The sequence below is a fragment of the Pyxicephalus adspersus genome, chromosome 4, assembly GCF_032062135.1.
Source record: "Pyxicephalus adspersus chromosome 4, UCB_Pads_2.0, whole genome shotgun sequence".
In the NCBI taxonomy this organism is placed as follows: domain Eukaryota; kingdom Metazoa; phylum Chordata; class Amphibia; order Anura; family Pyxicephalidae; genus Pyxicephalus; species Pyxicephalus adspersus.
The window spans coordinates 124,925,271-124,949,260 of NC_092861.1; the positions used below are offsets into that span (position 1 = coordinate 124,925,271).

Consider the following 23,990-nt stretch of genomic DNA (forward strand, 5'->3'; position numbering starts at 1 on the left):
GCTTCTTTATTATTTACAAGAAGTGAAAGTGATCAAATGTATCATGACATCCTGTGTGCCAGCAAATAAGAGAGGAGCAACAAATGAATACAGTAATACACTGCTGTCTTCTCTGGTATTCTGGGGATTAAAGCAGATTTAGTATTTCACATAACCTTTTTGTAAGAGGATCAGGAGAAGATGAATGCTCTGCAGCCTCCTATCTGCAGACACTGGAAAGGCAGAAAGCAGTGGCTTCGTCATTAGAACCGCAAAATCCATGTATTACCATTACAAGATGTCAAAACAAAAATATGCACCTTCCTTCTTTCTTAAAGGGAAAGTACTGGGACTTTTTAATAAATGGTCTTTTATTTTTTTAATGTTTATTAACTGATTATTCATATTTTTGCTTTATAACTACATTTTTTCTCTACAACATTGGGGGTGATTTACTTAATGAATTTAGGCTGTTTAATGATCAAGATGAATTATCACCTTGCAAAGGATAATAGTAATTTCTTGATAGTTCACTGAAAAGAATAATTTTAAATACCATTTGTTTTCTTGCACATAATTGGATATGTAAAATCAGCAGAGCTCATTTACTAAGCTAGGTGAAGTATCCCTTGTAAGGGGATAAATCATTTTGTATGTGAACAGCTTATATTCCTTTACTAAATCATTGATGTGTTTGCAAATAGTAAATGTCTTATGTATTTTAATATAGTCCTGCTAACTGAAAAAAGTTTCTTATGAAGAAGAAGAGAGGGCCCCTTCTTTGACTAGCAGTCAATTTAGTACCCAATAACACTACTGGGTTGCTGTAATGTGTGACAAATGAAGCACAGTAAAGTGCTATGCCTCCACTGATGTCAAGTCCCAATCTAACCCAATCATTCCGTATTGCAATCATTTCTGTAAATATTCAAGCTGTGAGAAATTTTAATCAATCATTTGAAGTGCAAAGTGAAAGCATATTTGAGCAGTAAACATGTGTAATATGAGTCTTTAACAACAAGAAAAAAAATCAAGAACATTTTAAAGATTACTAAAAACTAAAATACCAAATTTCAAATGCTGTTTAAATGTCTGGCAAATTAGGAAACAAAATTAAAAAAAAAGAATCAAAACTAATTTATGTATGGTCAGGATGCTGGTGGTATTACAGTGATGTCTCTGGCAGCATAATACATAGGAGATATTCCTAAATCCAAAGTAATAAAATTAATCCTGTGGTCAATTAAAAGTGTTAAATGAGAGGTACCAGGGCTTACTATGTATGAGCACACATAGATAGATAGATAGATAGATAGATATAAGATTCTGGGTTGCCCCCTCCTAACTTCCGCTACAACCAATTAGTAAATGAACCATACTTGCTGTCCAATAGTAAAGCCTGATATATGGGAAGGGCTGGGCCTGAGCACTTGACCACAAAAGTTAAGATTTTCAACATATAACTCCCAAGTATTTCAATCTCAGGGTTGCTCAATAAATGTATTTAGACATGTATGCAATCAATATCCCGTGCTGGATTTCACTAGCTGCTTTTCACTTGGCCACTTTTTCTTAAATCATTTTTATCACCCAATGAAAATATTTATAAGTTGATAATGAATCAACTGTATTGTGCAAAAGATTGATTAGACAGAAAGAAATGTTGTCATTTACTATTGCTCCTTATTTACTAAGATAAGTGAACTATCCCTTGCTGAAAAAATTTATTTATTTTTTCAAACTCCTTTAGTAAATCAACCTCATTGACAATGTACTAAAATACAAAATGAAAAGCATATTACTATATATATTGAAAATAAATGGTGGTGTTCACGTAGTTATTATCCTAATTGTATGTAGGTATCAGATTTAGCTATATTGTAAATGAAAGAAATTATATGTTTTTGTTTAGATTGCTGGATCTCATATCAGCTGATTGTATGTTATAAAAAATGCATTATACCACAGGTAACCCCATACGAGGAAACCTATGGTGACAAGTTTGTATATGAAAAAGACAAAAGTAACTGGGATCAGAAATCTTTTTTTTTATTATTACTTCCTTTAACATTCCCCTACTTGCCCAGGAAGTATATGTAGTTATATATGTAGTTCACCTATATTGTGTATGAAGCCCATTAAAAACATTATCTAGCAAAATAAAGACTAACAAAGCAAAGATAGTAAAAATCATTGAACAATTAATAACAGACTTGTGACATATTAGAAAATAAGTGTATTGTGATCTGATACTTTTTCTCCATAGGTGTACTATCCGTGTTCGAGAAACGCATACGACACACCTCATAGAAATACAACAGGGAGATTAAAAGTCGCTTTCTTAGTTGTAGCCCCTGCAATTTGTTTTCTATGCTTGCCTTGATACTCGGCACTGAAGCTGAACAGTGTGATAAAAATCCTGTTCGAGTTTGTTCAAATCTCATTGCCATACCTAAGGAGTTTGGAATCTCCATTAAAGGAAAGATTAGAGCAAGAGTGCAGCACTCAGCAGCAAAACAAGAAAAAAAAAGGAGAGCGAGAATGACATCAGTGGAGAGCGATCTGTGAATCACAAGGGGTACACCAGGCTGTTCACCTACACTACAAAGCAAAAAGTGTCACCTGATACATCTTATTAGGGGCCCTGCTACTCACTCTACAGTCACCGGGTATTGTTGGGCTTCTCGTTTTCTCTCACTGTATTCTGTTGCCCTGTGGAGCTTAGCGCCTTATTAAAGAAAGTATTTAGTTGTAATGGCAGCTTTGTGCTCTTATTTGTCTGCTTTTATTTATCATCACACTAGTATTCCAGAAAGGAAATGTTGGAAACCCAATAGCTCTCAATAGGAGCGCCCCGGCATTTCAATGAAAATGCATGTTTCCACTTGGTTTAAAGACACTGGTGATTTGAATCATCATCAATTTCATTATAATTATACAAATAGCTTGGTGAAACAGGTACAGTTTGTGACAGGTGAAATCAATAACAATTTGTCCATATTTCAGATTTTATTATTTTATATACATATTGCAAATTAATAAAAATAGTTCATATTTCAGAAGATAGGAACAAGTTTATTACTATTATTTAATACATATTTTAATTATATTAATATGATAATTAATGTTTTATATTTCAACAGATGTCATTAATTAAAGACATTGACATCTAATGACTAACTAGATGACTACTAATATTAAATATATATTGGCAGTGTATTTTTGGGTACTGCAAGAAAAATAGTAAGTAAATAATAAGGCATTGGGATTTATTTAATTTTTATGTTCTTGTTTAAATTTCTATACTTAAAAGTCATGTTTGTAATATTAGTAATCAGATTAGACATTACAAGGAATCTGATTGTTTATAGACAACACAAAGAATTGTCTAATGACCTGCAGGGTCCCTGAAGTTAAAAATTAAAAAACATTGCCCTGGCAGAACGGAGAAGAAGTGATCACCTTATGTCTATAGGAACCTTAAGTCTGGCTTAAAGATATAAGACTTGTTGAATGATTTGAATAAGTTGTCAATTTCTGCATGGAGCAAATGATTCAACCCCACCATCATACACAGACAGGCGTTGACATGTTGGAAGCACTTCCAAGCAGAGATGGGTGCCATGCAGCTGAGTGTGCCGAGCAGTGGCCGAGATTTATGCATCTATACGGTACAGTACATTTTAAATCATCCGAAAAGTACCAGCAGCAGCACATATGTGTGTTCTGTTTTCAGACATATTAACATGACACCTGCAGTCAATGCAGAGCTGAATGTGTCTTGTCACAGTTCACTGTGAAATTTAAATTCAGCAGATACAATGCACAGTAAGTGTTTAACCTTAAATAGGCAAAAAAGTAAAAAACAGCAAAGAATAATATATTCTTAAAACAATTAGGCATATAAATAATGTTCCCTCTAAAAAAAAGCATACAGAATAGAAGTGCCACTCCAACTATAAAAGTCCAACTTAAGATTTTATTTACATATGCCCATAAATAAAATACCAATGCATATGGTGTTGTAAAAGCCCCCCTTCTTTATATGGACGGGGCTAAGGTATGAAAATAGTCATTGTATGTAAACCCCTTAAAGACTTATTCTCCCTTACGTTTACTATTAAATACTCGTCCTTTTGATACCTCAAGTCCAGTCCAGATTTCATTCCGCTGCTCAACCTTGCTCATTTCCTAGTCTTCCATAAAGAAGGAAGACTTTAGCAACCACCAAAAAGCATTGGCTTCTTCTGGTGAATGTAAATGAAATCTCATTCCAGATGGTCGTAATAGGTATTGTACTTTTACTCGGTATTCCATATTTAATCTACAAAATTCTAAAAATAATAATGATTTTAAAGAACATATCTAGTAAACCAGCCCAACTGAAACAATATTGATCCTCTAATACTCATAAAATGATTTGCTGATCATGTGTTGTGGCCATTACATGGTGGTCTTACATTCAGCAAGTTGCTGCCTCTCCTCCAAGAATCCATATTCTGGGTATGGAGCTAGAAAGAAAAACAAGATGATAATGTCACTGAAAGAAATGACATGAACTAATAATTGTTAAATTAAAGGAAATATAACAGTGTAAATAGTATTTATGCCCTAAAGATGTAAAGACATTTTAGGTGTATGTACAGCAGAAATGGAAATGTCTGGATTCTCCTATTTGCTTATGATCTGTCATCAGCTAATGGTCAACATTCAAATGTGACCCTAAGATAAGCAACACAGGGCTGTGCTATTTGGCAGGGCAGTGCAAATTTCTGAAATTAATGGACAGAAATACAAATCCTTGGGAAGGTAAAGGAGCTCCATTATTTGAATTTCATCTTTGTATTTAGTGGTATCCCTGGAATTCAATTGAATTAACGATGTGACAAACCTGGGCAATTCAGCAAATTATGAAAAAGACATTAAAAGAAAAAATACCTGCAGTGAAAACATAGCGTCTGACATTGTCAACATTTTATATCGATTTAAAGATAAAGTTAGTTGTTTATTTTATGCAAATCTTGATTTTCTGTAAAATCTAAACTAAGCCCTCTTTCCTTTCGCCTTCTAAGACATCGTGTTGAACCTTCAATGTGATCATTGGCCTTACTGGCATGTATGGAGCTTGGAACAAGATTATTATCATATAAGGAATATTACCAACAAGCATTTTTAACATAAAGTTTACTATTATATAATGCTGGATAGTTTGGGGAGTGACAACACTTTTCTATGTTGAGTTGAAAAACATACTGGTGTCATTTCCACCCCCTTTGGACTGCTCATAAGACAATAAAGGTGCAGCAGAACACTAATACTGAAATCAACTCTGCATTCTCGTAATGAATAGGAATGTTCAATGTGTTAGACAGACTGAAAACCAATAAAGTATTTAAGGTACTGAAAACAGTAAAATACATTAAGTAGCTGTCACTCTTGCATCTGAAGCACTGGGGTCTCAGGTTTGAATCTTGGCCAGGTCACCATCTGCAAAGAGTCTCCCGGTGATTGTGTGGATTCTTTCCACACCCCAAAACATGCAGATTGGTTATTTTGTCTTCTCTCTAAAACTGACTTTAGACTGCTAATGACAATATGACCATGGTTGGTATATTATATTGTAAGCTCTTTTGAGGTAAAGTTAATGACATGACTATGGTATTTGTAAAGTGCTGTGTAATTTATAGACACTGTATATATAAAAGGTAATATTAATAAATAGTTTAAAGTGTTTTTTATTTCTCTGGATTTCGGGTTTACATTTAAGATAAGAACTATATCTGCAAAATACAGAGCTCCAAGATGAGGATCTAGTAAGTGACCTCAGAATAAATTGAGAAGATATAAGAGTTCAAGTTTCCCAGCAGGAGAGCTGGGATTCCAAGTTTCCAATCTCATCACATAAGAAAATGATCTGCAACTGAATCCAGAGCCAGTCTGTCATCAAGACCTTAGTGGTTGCACACAGGACAAGGGATGCCCACACAAACCTTTCTGCACAGCCTTGGCCTGGAACAAGGAGCAGCGTTAGCCTAGGGACCTCTTGGCCCTTTGTGAAACTTCTAGGATTAACCCAATTAATCAGATAAAGAAAATTGATCATTTACTTCTGAAATGCCCATTTCAGATATCAGCTACAGATGTATGAAGCCAAAACTGATTCCCACTTCTGAGTGTGCAATGCCCCCTAGTGATAAACAGAGGAACATTCACTTGTATGAATGGACGGTACACTGAAATCTGGCCCATTATCAACATTGCACAACTAGCACTAAACACACAAACAGAAACAGACAAATGTGCCCAGCTTCTTCTTCCTGCCAGCCTTCCAGCCAGACAGTTAGGGACCTTGTGTTTCCAAGCACCATGTACAAAGTGCTGTACATAGTGAACACACTCCCTGGCAGAAGCCACTTACTAAATAATGCACTGGGATTACTTGTTGCTTTGAGGATTTATACGATAACAAATATTTAGATACAATATTTCTACTCCGTTTCATTGCAACCCACATCAGCCACACAGTTGGTAAAGTAACACATAATAGTGACAAATATTGACATTACCTGGTTCCTTCTTTTCATGATAGTGATGCACTCCAAGATCTTCATCTAATATATGTATAGAGAGGAAAAAACATTGAAAGTGGGGCGAAAGAAAATAAAAGACAGGACAAGAAAAGGGAAAGTAGAGACAGATAGAAAGAATTATAAGGGGGGGGGGGGAGAAAGAACAAGAGGGAATAAAAGAGGGGGGAAAGAAAGTTAGAAAGGGGAAGAGGAGGAAAATATAGAATAAGGTCGAATACAAGAGGGGGGGAAGAAACAAAGAGAGAGAGAATAATATAGAAAGAAAGAGATAAGTAAGAAAAAGGAGGGAATAAAAGGAAGATATGGAATAAAAGACAGTGAAAAGAGGGGGAAAAGAAAGTGGGGGAAAGAAAAAAGGGGAAAATGAGAGAGAGAGAGAGAGAGGGGGGGGTGAGAAAGAGAATGAGTAAAAAAGGGGGGAAAGAAAGGAAGATATGGAATAAAAGAGGAGGGAAATAAAGAGCAAGAGGGAATAAAAGATGTGGGAAAGAAAGAGATACAGAAAGAAAAAAAGAAAGAGTAAAAAAGGGGGAAAGAAAGGAAGTTATGGAACAAAAAAGGAGGAAAATAAAGAGCATGAAAGAATAAAAGAGGGGGAAAGAGCATGAAGGAAAGAGAGGGGTAGAAAGAGGGGCAACAGAAAGAGCAAGAGAGAATAAAGGAGAGGGGAGAAAAATAACAAGAGGGAATAAAAGAGGAGGGGAAAGAAAGAGGGGGAAAAAGAAACAAAGATATAGAATAAAACAGGGGAAATAAAAGAGCAAAGCGAAATAAAGAGGAGGGGGGGAACGAATGAGGTCAGAAAAGAAAACGAGAGAATAAAAGAGGGGGGAAAGAAGGTAGGATATGGAATAAAAGAGGGAGGGAGAAAGAAAGGGAAAGAAAGAGGGAGAAAAGAAAGAACACGAGAGATTAAAAGAGGGGGAAGAAAAAAAATGAGAGGCAAATAAAGAGGGGGGAAGGAAAATTAGATATGGAATAAAAGATGGGAGGAGAAATGAGGGGGTAAAAAAAAGAACAAGAGGCAATAAAAAAGGGGGAAAGAAGAAGAAAAGAAATAAGGAAGATATGGGAGAGAAGGAGAGAGACATTTTTACAAAGGAGCTGAAAGCACTTGATTTCAGCAAGACATGCAATACACTGCTCTGTGCTGCATATCAGCCACACTCAATTGGTTTAACACAGCTCTCTAGCAAATGCCATTAAATTCTTTTTCCACATCAATACTTTCTCTGAACTCATAACAACAATGTAAGAAATTGTTCCCGGTATCTTCCTAGCCTGATTTTAATTTAACAATAAATTAACATTTGATCTGTGCTGGAAGGGTTGCAGATTCGCTCAGCATGCAGTTGATGTTCCCATAGTGGCGGTTGTAGAAAACCGTGCCACTAACTGATCTTGGAGCGATGTGGGTTTATTTATGGTTGTGTGAGTCCTATATACAATTATAGCAAACAAATGCAGGATCCACAATCTAACAGTTGTGTAAGATTGCTTTTTTTGGACTAAACTGCTGTAATTAAAAATAGGAAACGAGTTTAAGCCTAGTCACTCACAGGAAATCCTAAATAGACCCAGGTCAGGACCTATCAGTAACATTATCTAAGGTTGTAGATGAGCCCTGGCAAAAGCTTATTGATGATTAAGCATTTATCCCGCAACTGTAAAATATGCAACAAAAAAATTGTGTTAGGAGAAACCTCTGTAGAATCCTACTAAATAGGGGAGATACAATTAGAATCAGAACCAATAGTAACCAATGACACTACAGCTATTGTTCTACTAAGCAGTCACTATGGGCAGTTGCAATTTATATAGTTTAGCAATACCTTTACAATGAATGTTTCTTTTTTTGCAGTTATAAATACAAAATGGTCTGACATTATTTATACAATTTAAAAAGAAGTCAAATAGATCACCCTGACTTTTTGTATATTAAAGAGAATTTTTTGCGTTTTCAAACTTGTTACCTTTTTTTAGATTCCTAACTCGGGGTAATCATTGAGACTGTTAGAAAACCAGTGTATATGTAGGCTGCATGACAAGCTAAATATACATTCACATCTGTGTCCTTGTAGGGGTGATTCCCCTTCCTTTCCATGTCACCAGGAAAAAGTATGTAGGGTAAACCTTTTTAAAGTGAACACAACATACAAAAACATGTTTTCTGGTAAATGTGAAAAGATTATAACCCATGTCAGCTTTACAGGTACCTTTGAAAGAGCCCCTTTGAGATCCACAGTCGGTAACAGTGCCATTTTCTGCTCCAGGGCATATAGCAAACTGCCGCTATGTGTCCAGGAGCGGCAAACTGCACCACAGGTCAATGTCTTTGCATGTTTTACCCTTACATTTACACTTCTTACTCCAGAGAAGGAAAAGACACCATGCAGCCAGAAGCAACATGTTGTGTCCAGGAGCCATACTGCAACCCCACTGCAAACGCATGCATGAAAACACATAGACATAATGGTTCCCAACCACACCGTAGAGTGTGAAGTAAATAGCTGTGGTTTAATGCACATGTGAAATTGTTCTGATTTATTCATTAACCCTCAAACGTAACTTGTACAAAAGAACAATTGTTGCTAAAATAATATATTTTCTATGATGGCAAACATTTTCTCACTTATATACAATGTTTTTGTGGCAAAAGTTATGCATTTAAAGATGCTGCTCACTAACAGGGATCTGTATCAAGTACAAAAAGAGTTGTCCAGGAGCTGATCACCACTATATTGGAATGGTGTGAGGGGCAGAAAGGCAGAGTGTGCAGAACCACCCAGTGTTTACCAGAGAACCCAAAAGGATGGGGATAGCTAAGAAGGGCTGCCAGGGTACAGTCACAGTGCCAGCTGTCATGATGACAGGCAATTTTAGGGACAAGCTGAAAGTTAGGGCGGTCATTGATATGGCACAGTCAGGACCATGCAGGAGTAGGGTATTGTGGGCAACTGCATCAGTTCTGATGAAGTGGCTTGGAAAGCTTTGAAATGTAATAAACATTACAAGAACAAGTCTAGTTGATAGTTACTAATTACTACTTGATATACAATGATCTGGATAAAGAAGAACCTTCACAGACATATTACATTTCTGTTTTCTTGGTTTATATATGCTTTAATATTTAGATTTTCGATTAAAAGTAAAGATATATTGTGTATAATGGAAGTTTGGCTACAAATGACCTACTGTGTCTAGCAATTTAGCATCAATTTGTCCTTCCTGCCATTTCCTCATTTCACAGGATTCAAGTGCATTATGTCAGACAGTGACATTTGCACAAGAAACTGTAATATTGCTATACTATATAATCTATTGTGGCCCACACATGTAATGGGGTAACATATATGTTGTGGATTATAAAGAAGTACTAAGAGAGCACATAAAAAAGTGTATTTATGAATTATTCAGCGGTCAGTTGGGCCTGAGATTTGGCTTGTTATTCGTATATAGGGCCTGATTTATTAAAGCTCTCCAAGGCTGGAGAGAATACACTTTCATCAGTGAAGCTGGTTGATCCAGAAAACCTGGAATGGAACAGGTCCAGGATTGAAAACATTTGCTAGCAAATGCCTTTAAGGAAATTCATTCCAGGTTTGCTGGATTACCAGGCTTCACTGATGAAAGTGTAATCCCCCACCCCCCTCCCCCCCCAGCCTTGGAGAGCTTTAATAAATCAACCCCATAACATGTACTATTGTGACTGCTGTGCTTTTTTGATAATTGGCCACTAGGTGGCAGAAGGAGTCTTAGTTTTAATATGCACTAAAACAAGCAATTCATGGGGATTGGAATGGCAGTGCATGAAAATAAAGCCAAATGGATGAGTGAAAAATGTATAAATTCAGATACTAGTTATCAGCTATGTGTGTGATGTGTTCCAAACATTCAAACCATATTATACATTTTATCAGATTTAAAGAAGCTACCAATATGATGGTATGCCAGGCTTTTTCAAGCCCTGTACTGATGTCAGAAAGATGTCATGTCTTTTGTGACTGTTTGCGGATGAACAAACAAGTGCTGTACACACAGCAACATTTAGTTCTGTGGAAAAGGAAGGGGAGAGGATGAGAAAGTGACACTCCCTGTCATCTTTTCGATGAGAAAGCATAGTGGTTGTTCCTGATTGGTCATTTATCAAACTGCCAGAGGATTTCCAATACTTTTGGGCACCAATCAACTGATCTGTGTACATAGCTTAATGGTAGAATGGTAGCATTTTCTCCAAATATTCTGGAAAAGCCCTATTGATTGGAATTCTGCAATAGCAGGGACACTGGTGAAAGCCCCAATCATAAAGCATTATATATCTATATATATATATATATATATATATATAATTATTAAGTATATATAGTATTAATAAGTAATAAAGGAATTTGTATAAACCATATAAAATACAGTGCAAATGTAATTTTTTTTTAAAAGGATTAAAAACACATTTTGTTCACATTTATAGAGAAAATAATAGATCATAAAGAATAACTGTTTTGTAGGAATTACATTTCACAATTAACAGATACATCTTGGAACTCTCGCTTTTTCAAAGGATACCTGTAACACAATGCAGCTAATAATCCAAGGCACTGAGAAAAAAAAAACTTCAATAAAACAGATTTACCTCCAACATGCAAGGTATTCTTCAGAGACCACAGGTACAGCTCACTCAGGCAGAACGACATCTGTGAAAGAGAAAATAGGTCTGCTCAAAGAAAAGAACAACATGTGCAAATGAATGGCACCTATTATCGGCAATCATATTGTACAGGCGCCTGGGCCATCAGCATCCAAGATGTGTGATAGAATAGCCTAAAAATCAATGTGCAAAATAAAAGGTCTCTCACTTTCCTGGTCACTGAGTCTTGAGCGCCTTTTAGAAAAAAGAATAACAAGTAATATAATTTATATTGAGGTATGATTCTTCAAACATCTTAGATCTAAAGAACTTGCTAACTTTCTTGGTTACATCGGGCAGCACCAGCTCTTTTCTGGTATGCTCATTGCTTAAAGGGATTTCCACTTTTGATAAAGGCAAAAAATTAAAGCAGTAAATATCCATTGAAATTTTGGAAACTATATTTGCCAGAATGTTTTTTAAATTGTTCCCTAACTTCAAATGTGTGCTCAGGGTGACAAAACTATAAAAAAAGATCTCAATATGACTGTAGTTCTCCACTAATACAAAATGAGGACAATGGCACCACCTGCAGGTCATTTTAGGAAACACATCCTTCTATTGGAAAAACAAACTTGGTTTACTGAGCCTGATTTATTAAAGCTTTCCAAGGCTGGAGAAAATATACTTTCATCAGTGAAGCTGGGTGATTCACCAAACCTGGAATAGGTACGGTCCAGGATTGAAAACATTTGCTAACAAATAGCAAATGACTTTTAATAAATCCATTCCAGGTTTGCTGGATCTCCCAAGTTTACAGTTGAAAGAGTATCTTCTCCAACCTTGGAGAGCTTTAATAAATTAGGCCCACTAAGAGAATACTGTTCACTTTGTGTAAATATATCAAAGGTCCAGTAATTACTAATAATACCTAATATATGCTATAACTTATAAATACTAATATGCTTTTGGAAAGGAAAAAATACAGCAAATTGAGCAGTAAACCGCCATAAAGAAAGCACATCCTGCAGTGTTAGGAAAGTGTTAAAATTCCCCAAAAACAACCCACTAATGCCCCAAAACACTTGAAATGCATATAAATGCTCCAAACACCGCACATTAACATGAATGGGACATTTATAGGTATTTTGGACACTTTAAACATTTTTGGGGCAATTTTGGGAGTTTTTTCATTATTCTATTTTATTCTATCTTGATTTAACACATATTTATAAAAGATTAAAAACTCAAACAAAGCATTTAGAAGTCGGTATAGGCTTAGCCTTAGAGTCAGGATCATCAAATGGCTCCCAATGGGGAAAATATGTATGTTCTGCATAAATTATATTTTTTTATAACACAAAATTAGAACTCATTCTTCCGTTAATATTTATGTTATGTGCTGTAGCATTTATTTGAATTTTCACTTTAATTTTTTTCCTAACCCTTCCTGCAATGACATCAGGCAGTAAAGTCCACCTAACGCAGCTTCTTGTGATAGTATGAAAACAGTTCTACATTGCCCCTGAATTCAGAGAGTTGATGGTCTCAGGTAAAAGCTGTGCCTGTGTACAGTGAGATGAAATAAATTGCAGGAGGTGTAATTCAGAATCATCATTGGTGGTTCACAAGCCAGAATCTTGTCAATCAGCACCTGGCCCTGCCTAGTCCTGCCCACTACATTGACAGCACTGCCCCTCCCACTGTGAGCTGCAGTGCCTGGGAGGGGAAGCCGTATGACACAAAAGAAGGAAGATTTGCCTCAGTTGGAAAACGTAAAAGAAGTTTTTTTACTTTATGAGACTTGTGCATCACATAGTAACTGGCTTTGGGTTTAAGTTGTATTTAAATGCTAAAATTGTAAAACGTAAAAAAAAGACCAAAGACAAAAAACACTGACAAGTGTATTGCTAGTATTGATACTCGATAATTGAGTGTTAGGTTTACCATTAAGACAACAATCAAGTCTGTTAGGGCATACTACATATGCCTAATATTTTTTTAACTTGCTTTAGGTACACTGAGCCTCACGCCAGGCAGAGAAGTTATTACAGGGTTCACACATGAACCAGAATTTATGGAGTATTATGTATCCTTAAAAGTAAGAACAAAAAAGAAATCTTTATATCTTGATACCTCCTCTGTTTGGTTGATACACCATGAGTCTGATTTATTAAAGCTCTCCAAGGCTGGGGAGAATACACTTTTCTCATTGAAGCTTGGTGATCCAGCAATCCTGGAATAGATCTGGTCCAGCATGATTATTTGCTAGCAAAAGAAAAATAACTTTGAAGAAATCAATTCCAGGTTTGCTGGATCACCCAGCTTCACTCTAGTCTTGGAGAGCTTTAAAAAAAAATAGGCCCCATATCTCCATAAACAGCAGAGACAAGCGGTGAGAAAGTTTAGTCACTATTTCTGGTTCACGTAACAAAGGCATATTGTATATTTAAAGTAAATTTGCATTATATAGCCAATTTTTGGTTTGTGTTCACTGGATTGTTCCCCCTTCTACATTGCTCAATGCATATTAAATCTAAAACTCATTGGGCCCAATTTATTAAAGCTCTCCAAGGCTGGAGCGGAAACACTTTTATCACTGAAGCTGGGTGATCCAGCAAACCTGTAATGGATTTCTTCAATGTCATTTGCTATTTGTTAGCAAATGTTTTCAATCCTGGCCCAGATCCATTCCAGGTTTTCTGGAGCTTTAAAGCAGAAATAAACTAAAAAAACAAATAAAATACTTACCTTTAATCCCGCAGATCCCTTAATGGCGCTGGTCCTTCTTGCGATCCGGTCCCGCGTCGTCCTGGGATTCCTCTTCAATCCAATGCAGGGGAAGTACCGGGTGCCACCATCTTCTCTTTTCTTTTCCGGTCTTCTTGCTACGTCGATCTTGCACTTGCGCATTGCAAGATTGGGTGACGCTGTGAAGGAGAAAAAAAAAACAAACTGATCTCACAGGGCATGTGTGAGATCAGCATCTCTTTCCCCTTGGTGGGAGCAGCCAAAGCCGTGGTGATCGCACTTAAAAAAAAAAAAGGGTGTTGCACATAAAAAAACAAAAAAAACATACTTTATTTAAAAGGTGTCACAGATCCCCGCAGGTCCAGGCCTCCTTCTTGCTTACCCTCCTTGCAGTCCCCTGCTGCCAGCACCATCTCTGCTTCAGGATCCAACACTGTTTACTTCCTGCTCCAGGTCAGGTGATTCTCTGTCAGCTGCTCCCTTGCCTCAGAAAACCACAGTATTCCACTGACGCACTCCCTCTGCTGGTCAACATCTGAATAACACTTGAGATTATCTCAGCAACAGCACTCCCTCTGCTGGTGGGATAGATGTCTGCGGCTCACTTGATCCACGCCCATCACCTGACATTCCCTTCTTAAGGAAGTGACCTGGCAACAGGAAGTTGCCTGAACAACGAGTTCCTTTGGCTCTGCTTCCAGGTTCCTGTTTCTTTCTCCTGTTCCAGATTTTTTGTGTACTGACCCCGGCTTGTTTCCTGACCACTCTTGTTGGCTGCCTGCCCTGACCTTTTGGCTTGTCTGATTACTCTTTTGGATTTCCCTTTTGCACTATGTTTTGGTTCCAGCTTGTTAGCAGTCATCTGCCTTGGCGGGCACGGGGGGCACAACCTGGCAGTAGTTTGCCGCACAACAACCTCACCTCTAGAGGCTCTGGAGAAGACCAAGCTACTGCTTAGTCCCTGCGTCCCGTGCACGTCTCCACCCATTGGGTGGTGACACAGTGGATCCACCATTTGGCCTTGTGGAGCCGTGACAGCAGGGTTGTCACATAGAAGGGTCCACCCTTCTATTTAATATGTTACTGGATTAAAGGATGTGATAAGTACATTTTAAACTTGCCTAATAAGCATTTTCTGAGATATTACACTTTTATTTCTATGTTTATATTTCCATAGAAGTAATAAAGATTTGGCATGAAAATGTCAATTTCAGCTGTTCCAGCTTCACACTTCCATGTCTGTGAGGCAAGGCATTTCCTCTCCCAAAGTGCATTAGTGAAGGGCCCCAGGCAATCTTAACTTTTCAAGCAGTAATTAATATCATAAAGATTACCACTTTAATTACACAGTTCCGATGTGAAATCACAGATAAGTCTGGAAAGCCAATCAATGTTATGTTCTGAGTAATAATTCAGTCTCATTTGGGGGTGTTTTATTTTACTTAGATCATATATCATCAGAATAGTGTGTCATAATTATTCTGATCATTTCTAAATGAAGGAAACAAGTTTAATTTATTCCCCTCTGCAAATTATTTATTTAAGTGAATTTCCCACTTGAGAAAAATCAGTGTTAATTAGATGGAAGGTCAACGTGCAACATTCACAAATGCATAAATAAATGAGCATGCCCTATGATAAAACACAGTCATTTGTAATTAAAAGCGCTGATTTGATGAGCTAATTTTCCATCGTAATCTTCATTTTCCTTGGCTCAGATATTGATGTGGTTTCTGCGGTCTATAGAGAATTTCTTTAATACGTCAGATGTAATCCATGGATTGGTAATTGAGTTTTACTATATGGAATCAACAAACTAGGTGAGAAAAGATTCCTGATGGTATGAAAAATATTATCTATACAAGAGTATAAAATATTTCTATCACATTTAACTGGTCCCCCCTCCTTCCCTGTTTCTCCCTCAAGCAGTGTTTCTCAACCAAGGTTCCTCCAAAGGTTTCCTTGAACAATCTGTATCTCCCAGGTAAGTACCACTTAACAGGTAAGGTACCACTGACACCAATGATCTTTTTGGCTATCTGTAAGGGTGACATTCTTCCTACTGGACAGCAATGTAAGAAGCATTCTTCCAACTGATCACCACAATTATGTACTGAGAGTTGTGGGTATAGTAATTATAGAAGGGGTTCCCTAAAGCAGGGGTCCCCAACCGGTGGTCCGCAAGAACATTTTGGCAGTCCGCGGTCCGCCCCCCCCGCGGGGTCAAGAAGAGGACCATGTCCCCCGTATGGATTGCAGGCTCAGGGCGGTGGGCGGGTTGTGTCTCTGGACACAGGTTAAGACCTACGATGGTGGAGTGGGCAGGTTCTGGCATCATGATGTCACTGTGTGGGAAGTTTCTTCCCCTTTGGGTGACACGTGGCTCCCATCACATGTGCATTAAAGTTTGGCAATAGCTTTGCATTACTTAAACTAGACCTAAACTAAAATTTTTTCCTTGCATAAAAGGCTAGACAATCTTTTTATGTAAGGTAAAAAGTACATTCTTATTTTTGGGGAAAGGGGGTTTAAAACCCTCTTTAAAAAAAAAACAAAGGGTAAAGCCCATCCCCTTTCACAGAATGGAAGTGCAAAGCCTGCTGGGATACATATGTCAAAAATTTAGATTTTTCAATATTTCTTTTCTCCATTTTTAATTACATCAAAACTAAGTTGTTGGTAGAGCCCAGTGTAGTTATTTTTTGAATTAAATAGAAATGTGCTTAAATAGTGCATTTTATATGTAACAGTATCATTTGTTTTTACAATTTTAAGTATAAAATAAATGAAAAAATAAAATAAAAATAAATAAATAAATAAAAAATAAATAATAAATAATAATAAATAATAAAAAATAAATAAATAAAATTAAATGACCAAAAATTGTCAGAAAACAATCAATCTCCTCCTGATTAGGGTAATAGGGTACATTACAACAATTCAAGAATTGTACAAATTTTCGCAGACAATTCCTACATTTTGTTACCATTTATTTTGCAAAATAATTCTGATCTTCCTATCCGTCTTCTATTTTATCTCAGGTGCTGGTTCAGCTCTTCCTTCCCTTCTGTTCTATCCACAGCTGTTTAATCTAATAAAATGACTTAACGCGTACCTAAACTCAGAATTTTCACTTTACATAAAAGAGTAGACAACCCTTTAATGTAAAGTATGAATTCTGTTGTTTTGTTTTTTTCTTTAAGTGCCACACCTTTTTTTTTTTTTTTTTTTTTTAAACGGTGCAACACTGCCTTCTAATTCTTGATTGCCTAGGCGATCGAGAATGAATGGGAGCACAAAGACTCCCTGGATACCTACGTCACCCATCCCAGGAGGCTCTTAGGTGAAAAAAAGGGAAAAAATTGCCTATCTCACACATGCACAGTTTTTATCCAACCTACGTCATTCCATCTCGTGCCTGGGTCGGGTGATGTAGGAAGAAGGACGCGGAAAAAGAGGCGAAGATGGCGGCTCCTGGAGCACCGGCCCGACGACGGATGCCGAGACAACATGGGGCCCAATAGAAGAAACCTCCAGATGGATTGGACTGCCCTGCTGGATTGAAGGTAAGTGTATTTTTTTGTGTTTTGGGGGATTTTTAGTTTAGTTCCTCTTTAAGAATTACAAACTGCTTATTGCTCAAGGAACCCCTAGCAACCTCTGGAGGAACCCTGGATGAGAAACATTGCTTTACAGCTAGTAAACTTTTATTAGGTATTTTAAATTTCCACAGGAAAAGAAGGAAATTGCATCTAACACATCCATAAGCTATGCAATAAATAAATGAAATTACTAAACACTATGCAAAAACATGTACAAAAGCACTATACATTGCAAAGAATGTGTAAAGCCATTTTTTAATGGAAAAAAGGCCATGGACCAAAGTTTTATTAGCTATATATATATATATATATATATATATATATTGTTGTATTGTTGTACATATGTTGTATTGCTTGCTTATTCATTGTTTTTTTTAAAAACCAATACAACTTTATTAAAAAAAAACACCACTTTACACATATACAGGAACACATAGCTGTAGGTAGACTTTTAGACCTTGTGTAGATTAGGTAGCTACTGCCAGTAAAAGAAAAAATAGCAGGGCACATTAAATACACATCTTCCATAGGTACTTTAAAATTCTCTAATATTAGAGTAAAAATGTTGTTACAGATGAGTATTTAATAAAAACACATAAAAAAACAATCTAAAACTATAAAAAGTATAAACAATGAATATAAAGTAGGATGTGCTGAACTACAAAACAAAAATTTTTTAAAAGCTACTGGAATTTAAATCTGGAAACAACTAATTTCAATATAATTCCAATTTGCAGTGTTTTACTGTTTGCTAGGAATATGAATCATTGCCGATTCTCCATGCTATCACCTACTGTGACGTATTTTAAAAAAGATGATCCTGCATGGAGTTCTCCTGTACAATTTCTCACAAGTACCGGTAACTTAAAAAAAAAACAAATAAATAAAAAAACTTACCTATTTGTTGTATGTTGTATCTTACAACCTGCACTTCAGCTCTATCACCGAGTCATAGCCAAGGAACTGAGATATGATTACGGAAGCTGGAAGTGCTCTGCCAAGCTTAGCATTCATTCCATTTAGAAGAATGTAATTCTATCTGAAGCTCTATTGTACGCATGATGTAATGAGCCTGTAATTACGCTATACAAAATTTATGAATCTATCACTTTGCATGGGCCTGCCTTAAACAAATAGTAGGTATGTACAACTTTAAAACTGGCTAGTAAAATTATGACAATGGCAATGATGAAGAAACAAAAAAAGTAAAAGAAAAATAATGGTGGGAAAATGCGGCTAGAAATGTAGGACATTTAAAATGTAAAAGTAGACAAATACAAAAAGGCCACCATGTAATCTAGTTATGTAGTCCTACAAAATTCTCAAAGTGTCTGGCTAAAACAGAACAAAAAATAAAAGTTATTATTATTATTATTAAACAGTATTTATATAGCGCCAACATATTACGCAGCGCTGTACATTAAAAAGGGGATGCAAATGACAGACAGATACAGACAGTGACCGAGGAGGAGGAGAGGACCCTGAACAGCAGAGCTTACAATCTAGGTGGTGGGGAAGCAGCACATAATAGGAGGGGAGATATGGAATGGAGGGAAGTAGTGAGGGTTTAAGAGACAGAAGAAGATGGGTAGGCAAGTTTGAAAAAATGGGTTTTGAGTGCTCTGTTAAAGAAGAAGAAAGTAGAAGCAAGCTGTGTAGGACGAGGAACATTATTCCAGAGAGCTGAGGCAGCTCTAGAAAAGTCTTGGAGCCGTGCGCGTGATGAGGTTAAAGGAGTTGGTCAACCAACCAGGATGTAGACCAGCTTTACTAATCATGTTCACCCTAGAGGAACCCTAAAGTAGGTTTTAGGTCTTGGGTAACCCTTACTGAAACCAATTTATTGGGGGTCAGTGGGGAAAAAGCTTAATAAATTGCTAGCCAGTGGAAAGAATCCCGATCTACAGTGGTGGCTAGAATAATATCGCCTTTATAGACAACTAAAAACATCATTAGAGTGAATCCAGCTCTATCCAGTAACATTGGCCCCAGAACTATGCAGCCATCATTAATTGGGAGGTTAATCAGCCACTGTTCGAGAAGCCTCTATCAACCTCTGTGGGAACCCTGGGATTCCATGGAACCCTGACTGAGAATGGCTGACTTAGACAATCATGCTTTACTGCATTGTGCTGTAAATATACCAAACTGAGCTTTCCAATTACAGAATCAAAGTGATCATTAGTGAACCGCTAATATTCACAATAAGATTCTTGAACAGGCTGTGTTTGTAATACTTGATAAGAAACTTCACATAACGCCTGGCAAAGATTATAAACTGGCTGAACTAAATAAGTGCAAATCAGGTTGATTTTATGTTTTGGCCTAGAGCTGCTATAAAACATTTTCTATGCCGCTGAATATGTAATATTGTAAAGCAGGACCAGAGACAACTTAGACATAGAATAATTGATTCATACATTTTCATAGGTATGTAGGCTTTTGAGAATATAGTCAGTTTTGCTTGGTGGCATGTATGAGTTGTGCACAAAGTTTAGCATAATAATTGAGAGGCAATAATTAAAATTCTGTATTTTTTGCTTGAATTACATACACATGTTTTTAAGACTGCAGAATAGTAGTTTTGTTTAAATGTATATAAACCTGAAATCAAGATTGCAGCTTATCAATCCTTAGATGTGGTGACTGTGTTATTCTTCTATGTTTTTTTCTTCAATTTTCACCTGGTAACACTGCTAATAACATGGCTGCTTTTGTTCATCTCCACGGCATAGGGGGTGGAGGATCAGCAATTTACTGAAGAAAGATAACATTGCTTTTGCTCTTTGTTTAGCTCCCATGAAGTGACAAAAAAACGTTTCTGGGAACATCAGCAGTTATTTTATATACTTGCCGAACATGTTCTTAGCATGAATACGACTGCACATTGAAAAGGTGGTGAGCTGCAACAAATTATATTTTGGTTCTCGGCGTTCAAAATTATTTATCGATTATTTATCTCGATTGATAATCACCTCAGGCCGATATCTGGAGTGTGTACAGCGCTCATCGTTCATGGATCTGCCCTGGTGGAATGACGAACAATCGTAATAAAAGTGAAGGGGAGAGAGGGCAGCGGGGTGCTGCTCCGTCGTTCTTCCCCCTCTCCTCTTCATAGAGCAGAATAGTGATATATGTACAGCGCCCGTTAATACATTGTTCAGTCTGTTGCCATTGGAATGGATGGTGAAAGATCCTTTCCAACAACAAGTATTGAACATGTGTACCTAGCGATTGAATAAATGTTTTTAAAGAAATTTTGTAAAAGAAAAAAAAAACACATAATACAAAACAGGGTCAGAAATAAAACATACACAGTGAAGAACACCACAAATGAAATAAAAAAAAACTGAAAATTGTAAACTTTCACCCATTAACATGTCTACAAAGTAACCATATACAGTAACCAGAAAGTCCAGTGAAGTTACTATCCCTTGACAAAGATCTGTACAAATTGAAAAGGACATAACTAGCTAATAGTGTACTGAAAAACAGATAAAAGGGAGGAGGGGAGAACAAAAACAAAAAACATAGATACAAGAAAAAAAACAAAGAAGGATGCCTGAGTAGGGGAGAAGTCACCAACAAAATCCAATGGTTACTATTGTAACCTTGAGAAAAGAAGGTTCAGAATGAAGGGGAACCTAAAAAGGACAACCACGTGCTCCAAGTTTCAACATGGACAGTAGTATGATCATAAAGTTGTGTGTCAACTGGTCCAAATGTTGCTGGCGACTTCAACTACTCTAAGCGAGTAGGTATCGAAAAAAATACCCAATGTATGGAGATAACTGCCCTCGTTGCTGAAAATAGAAAGGCTTTCTGGGTGAGAGTGAAGAACTGGGAAAGGCCCAATCTTAAGGGTCATGGTCAATGTTCAACCCAGAAATTTTTTTAAGCCGGGTAGTTGGGTGGCATTCCTTTTATTGTGACTCAACTCTTTAAAAACTACATAGTATAATTGATGAAAGTCTATTACCCTAAGTAATATAAATATAAGTTACTGAAGTAACTGTGCCGAGCCTTTATATTGTATATAGACAAGGAAAGGGTAGAAAAATTAGTGGCTCTTTATGGCAAACTTGATTAAAGCTAGATAAAATCCTTTATTTAAGCCATATAAAATAATCCCACAAAGATAACAGTATACATGAATTATGCAAACACAATAAGAGAGAACCTTTTGTGTTTACTATACATAATACAAAATCTCCTAGCAATGTATAGGATTGATGTGTTTTAAGAAAGGATGTTCATCCAACAGTAGAGTCAAAGGTCAGAATAATTAGTACTGTTGTTACGGTCTCTCCCGACGCGTTTCGCCCTAATGGGCTTCCTTAGGGGACAACGAAACTCCACAATTCAATAGATCATGGTAAGTACACAAACATTTTTATTCCTCAATGTTAGAATCTCAAGTCATTGTATGCAGAGAAAACTTTTTTACACAGGATTATAACACGACTTTCAGTATGTGAATACTACATATTTGAAAAGGAAAATTTGAATAAACAGGGAAATTCAAGAAATGGAACACAATCATATTTTATTAACTAGCATTCTCCACAAATAGCGAGTAAAGCACTAGCAATGATTGCAATTTGGAAAGAGTGTATATTATCAACTACATCAATATTTCATTTAATTTATTAAAGCTCTCAAAGGCTAGAGAGGATACACTTTCATCAGTAAAGCTGGGTGATCCAGCAAATCTAGAATGGATTTCCTAAAAGTCATTTGCTATTTATCAGCAAATATTTTCAATTATTTCCAGATTTTCTGGGTCACTTTAATAAATCAGGACCAAAGTGCTAGAGAATGATGAGAATTGGGTATAGTGACATATTGGATGCAAGAACTGAACTGAAGAGCATTGGCCAGGTGTTCCATGCTAGCAATTATAGGTAAGGAGTCAGAGCACAGTCCTGTCTGGTTTGCTTCATATTTTAAAACAGTTGTTGGAATTCCTGAGTAGTGCAGCAATGTGAAGTATACAAAGTGCAGTGGTGGAACCCTTGAAATAACTTTCAGGTTTTCATGTAACCCCTTGTATAATTACTATATACACAGCTCACAGTATATTAGTGTGGTGGTCAGTGGGAAGAATGTCACTCCTACAGATAGCCAAAATGATCATTAGTGTCAATTTAGGTGACCTGACCTGCACATATTGTTCTTAGTTCAAGAAGCCCCTAGAAACCACTGGAAAACCAGTGTTATACAAAACCCTGCTTGAGAAATACTGGTGTAGAGAATGAAGCAGTGTACAATGCACACTGAACAAATTAGAGCAATAAGAGTATGCAGTGTACAACACATTCTGCTTGGTGGAGCAGTGTATAGCACAGTGTAAAGAAAGGAGCAATGTGATGTGCAGAACACCAATAAAATATTTTCAAAATTTGGGAATATCTTTGGATACAACTGAGAATTATGGATGTACTACCTACAACCGGCACACAAGTGATGCAGGACACACATTATGGATTCATCCTGACCCTACTGTGGCCTCTACAACCAAAATAGTCTGCAGGTGAAATATCTCAAAGAGGAAACCCAGGCAGTGCTTCACTGTGCATATACTATTATTATACAGTATTTATATAGTGCCAATATATTACACAGCACTGTACATTTAATAGAGTACAATACAGTAAGAAAATACAGGCAAAAGCTGACTGCCTGATTCTATAAGATTTGCAAGAATCCCAAAAAAAAGCCTTTGCTATATAAAATAACATAATAACACAAGACAAGTTTGCGTAATATGTTGGCGCTATATAAATCCTCTTTAATAATAATAATAAAACAAGACAAGATTGACATGGAGAATAAAAGCAGAGACCAGGCCTTCTGCAACAATGTGCTGTGGACTGATGGATCAAAGATAATATTTTTTGTCCACAATAACAGTCCAACCACAAGTAGGACACCAGGATGGGTACAATGAACAACATAATTACATAGTAGTAGGTCAGGTTGAAAAAAGACATAAGTCCAAAAAAGTTAAACCCCTAGGGAAATAAACATATCCCAGATATAAAACCCTATGAACATAGTTGGTCCCGAGGAAGGCAAAAAAAAACCAAGTACAACTTTCCCCAACAGTTGAAAAAAATCCTTCCTGATTCCATGAGGCAAACAGTTGTTCCCGGGACAGCCAGTTCACGGCACACAACTAGATGTCCTACTTAAGTGTCAAAGAACAGCAGCAAATATGAGAACAAGTTTTCTTAAAGGGGCTGCTGTTGGCTGAGGAAGGCCCGGGGCCCTTGTGCAGTGGCACAGTCTGTACTTCCATATGTGCTACCAGTTTTGTAACGGAAGACATTTTTGAACAGCGGCCAATGAGAAGTCATGGCAGCATGGTGGCTCAGAGGTTAGCACTCCAGCCTCCAGCGCTAGGTCCCGGGTTTGAATTTCAGCCAGGACACTATCTGCATG

The 23,990-nt window shown here is 36.8% G+C and overlaps 1 protein-coding gene across 3 annotated transcripts in view; it reads right to left on the reverse strand.

The window, feature by feature from the left end:
- Positions 1-23,990, reverse strand: part of WDPCP (WD repeat containing planar cell polarity effector) — a 180,063-nt gene that overhangs the window by 154,335 nt on the left and 1,738 nt on the right. For all 3 annotated transcript variants that reach the window (XR_011920473.1, XM_072409550.1, XM_072409549.1), the window contains 3 exons: positions 11,200-11,260; positions 6,546-6,590; positions 4,440-4,490 (listed from right to left, as the gene is read on the reverse strand). Coding sequence is in view for 2 of the 3 variants with exons in the window: in XM_072409550.1 (XP_072265651.1) it covers positions 4,440-4,490; positions 6,546-6,590; positions 11,200-11,260 (157 nt within the window). In the remaining variant the exon portion in view is untranslated. The remainder of the gene's footprint in view (positions 1-4,439; positions 4,491-6,545; positions 6,591-11,199; positions 11,261-23,990) is intronic.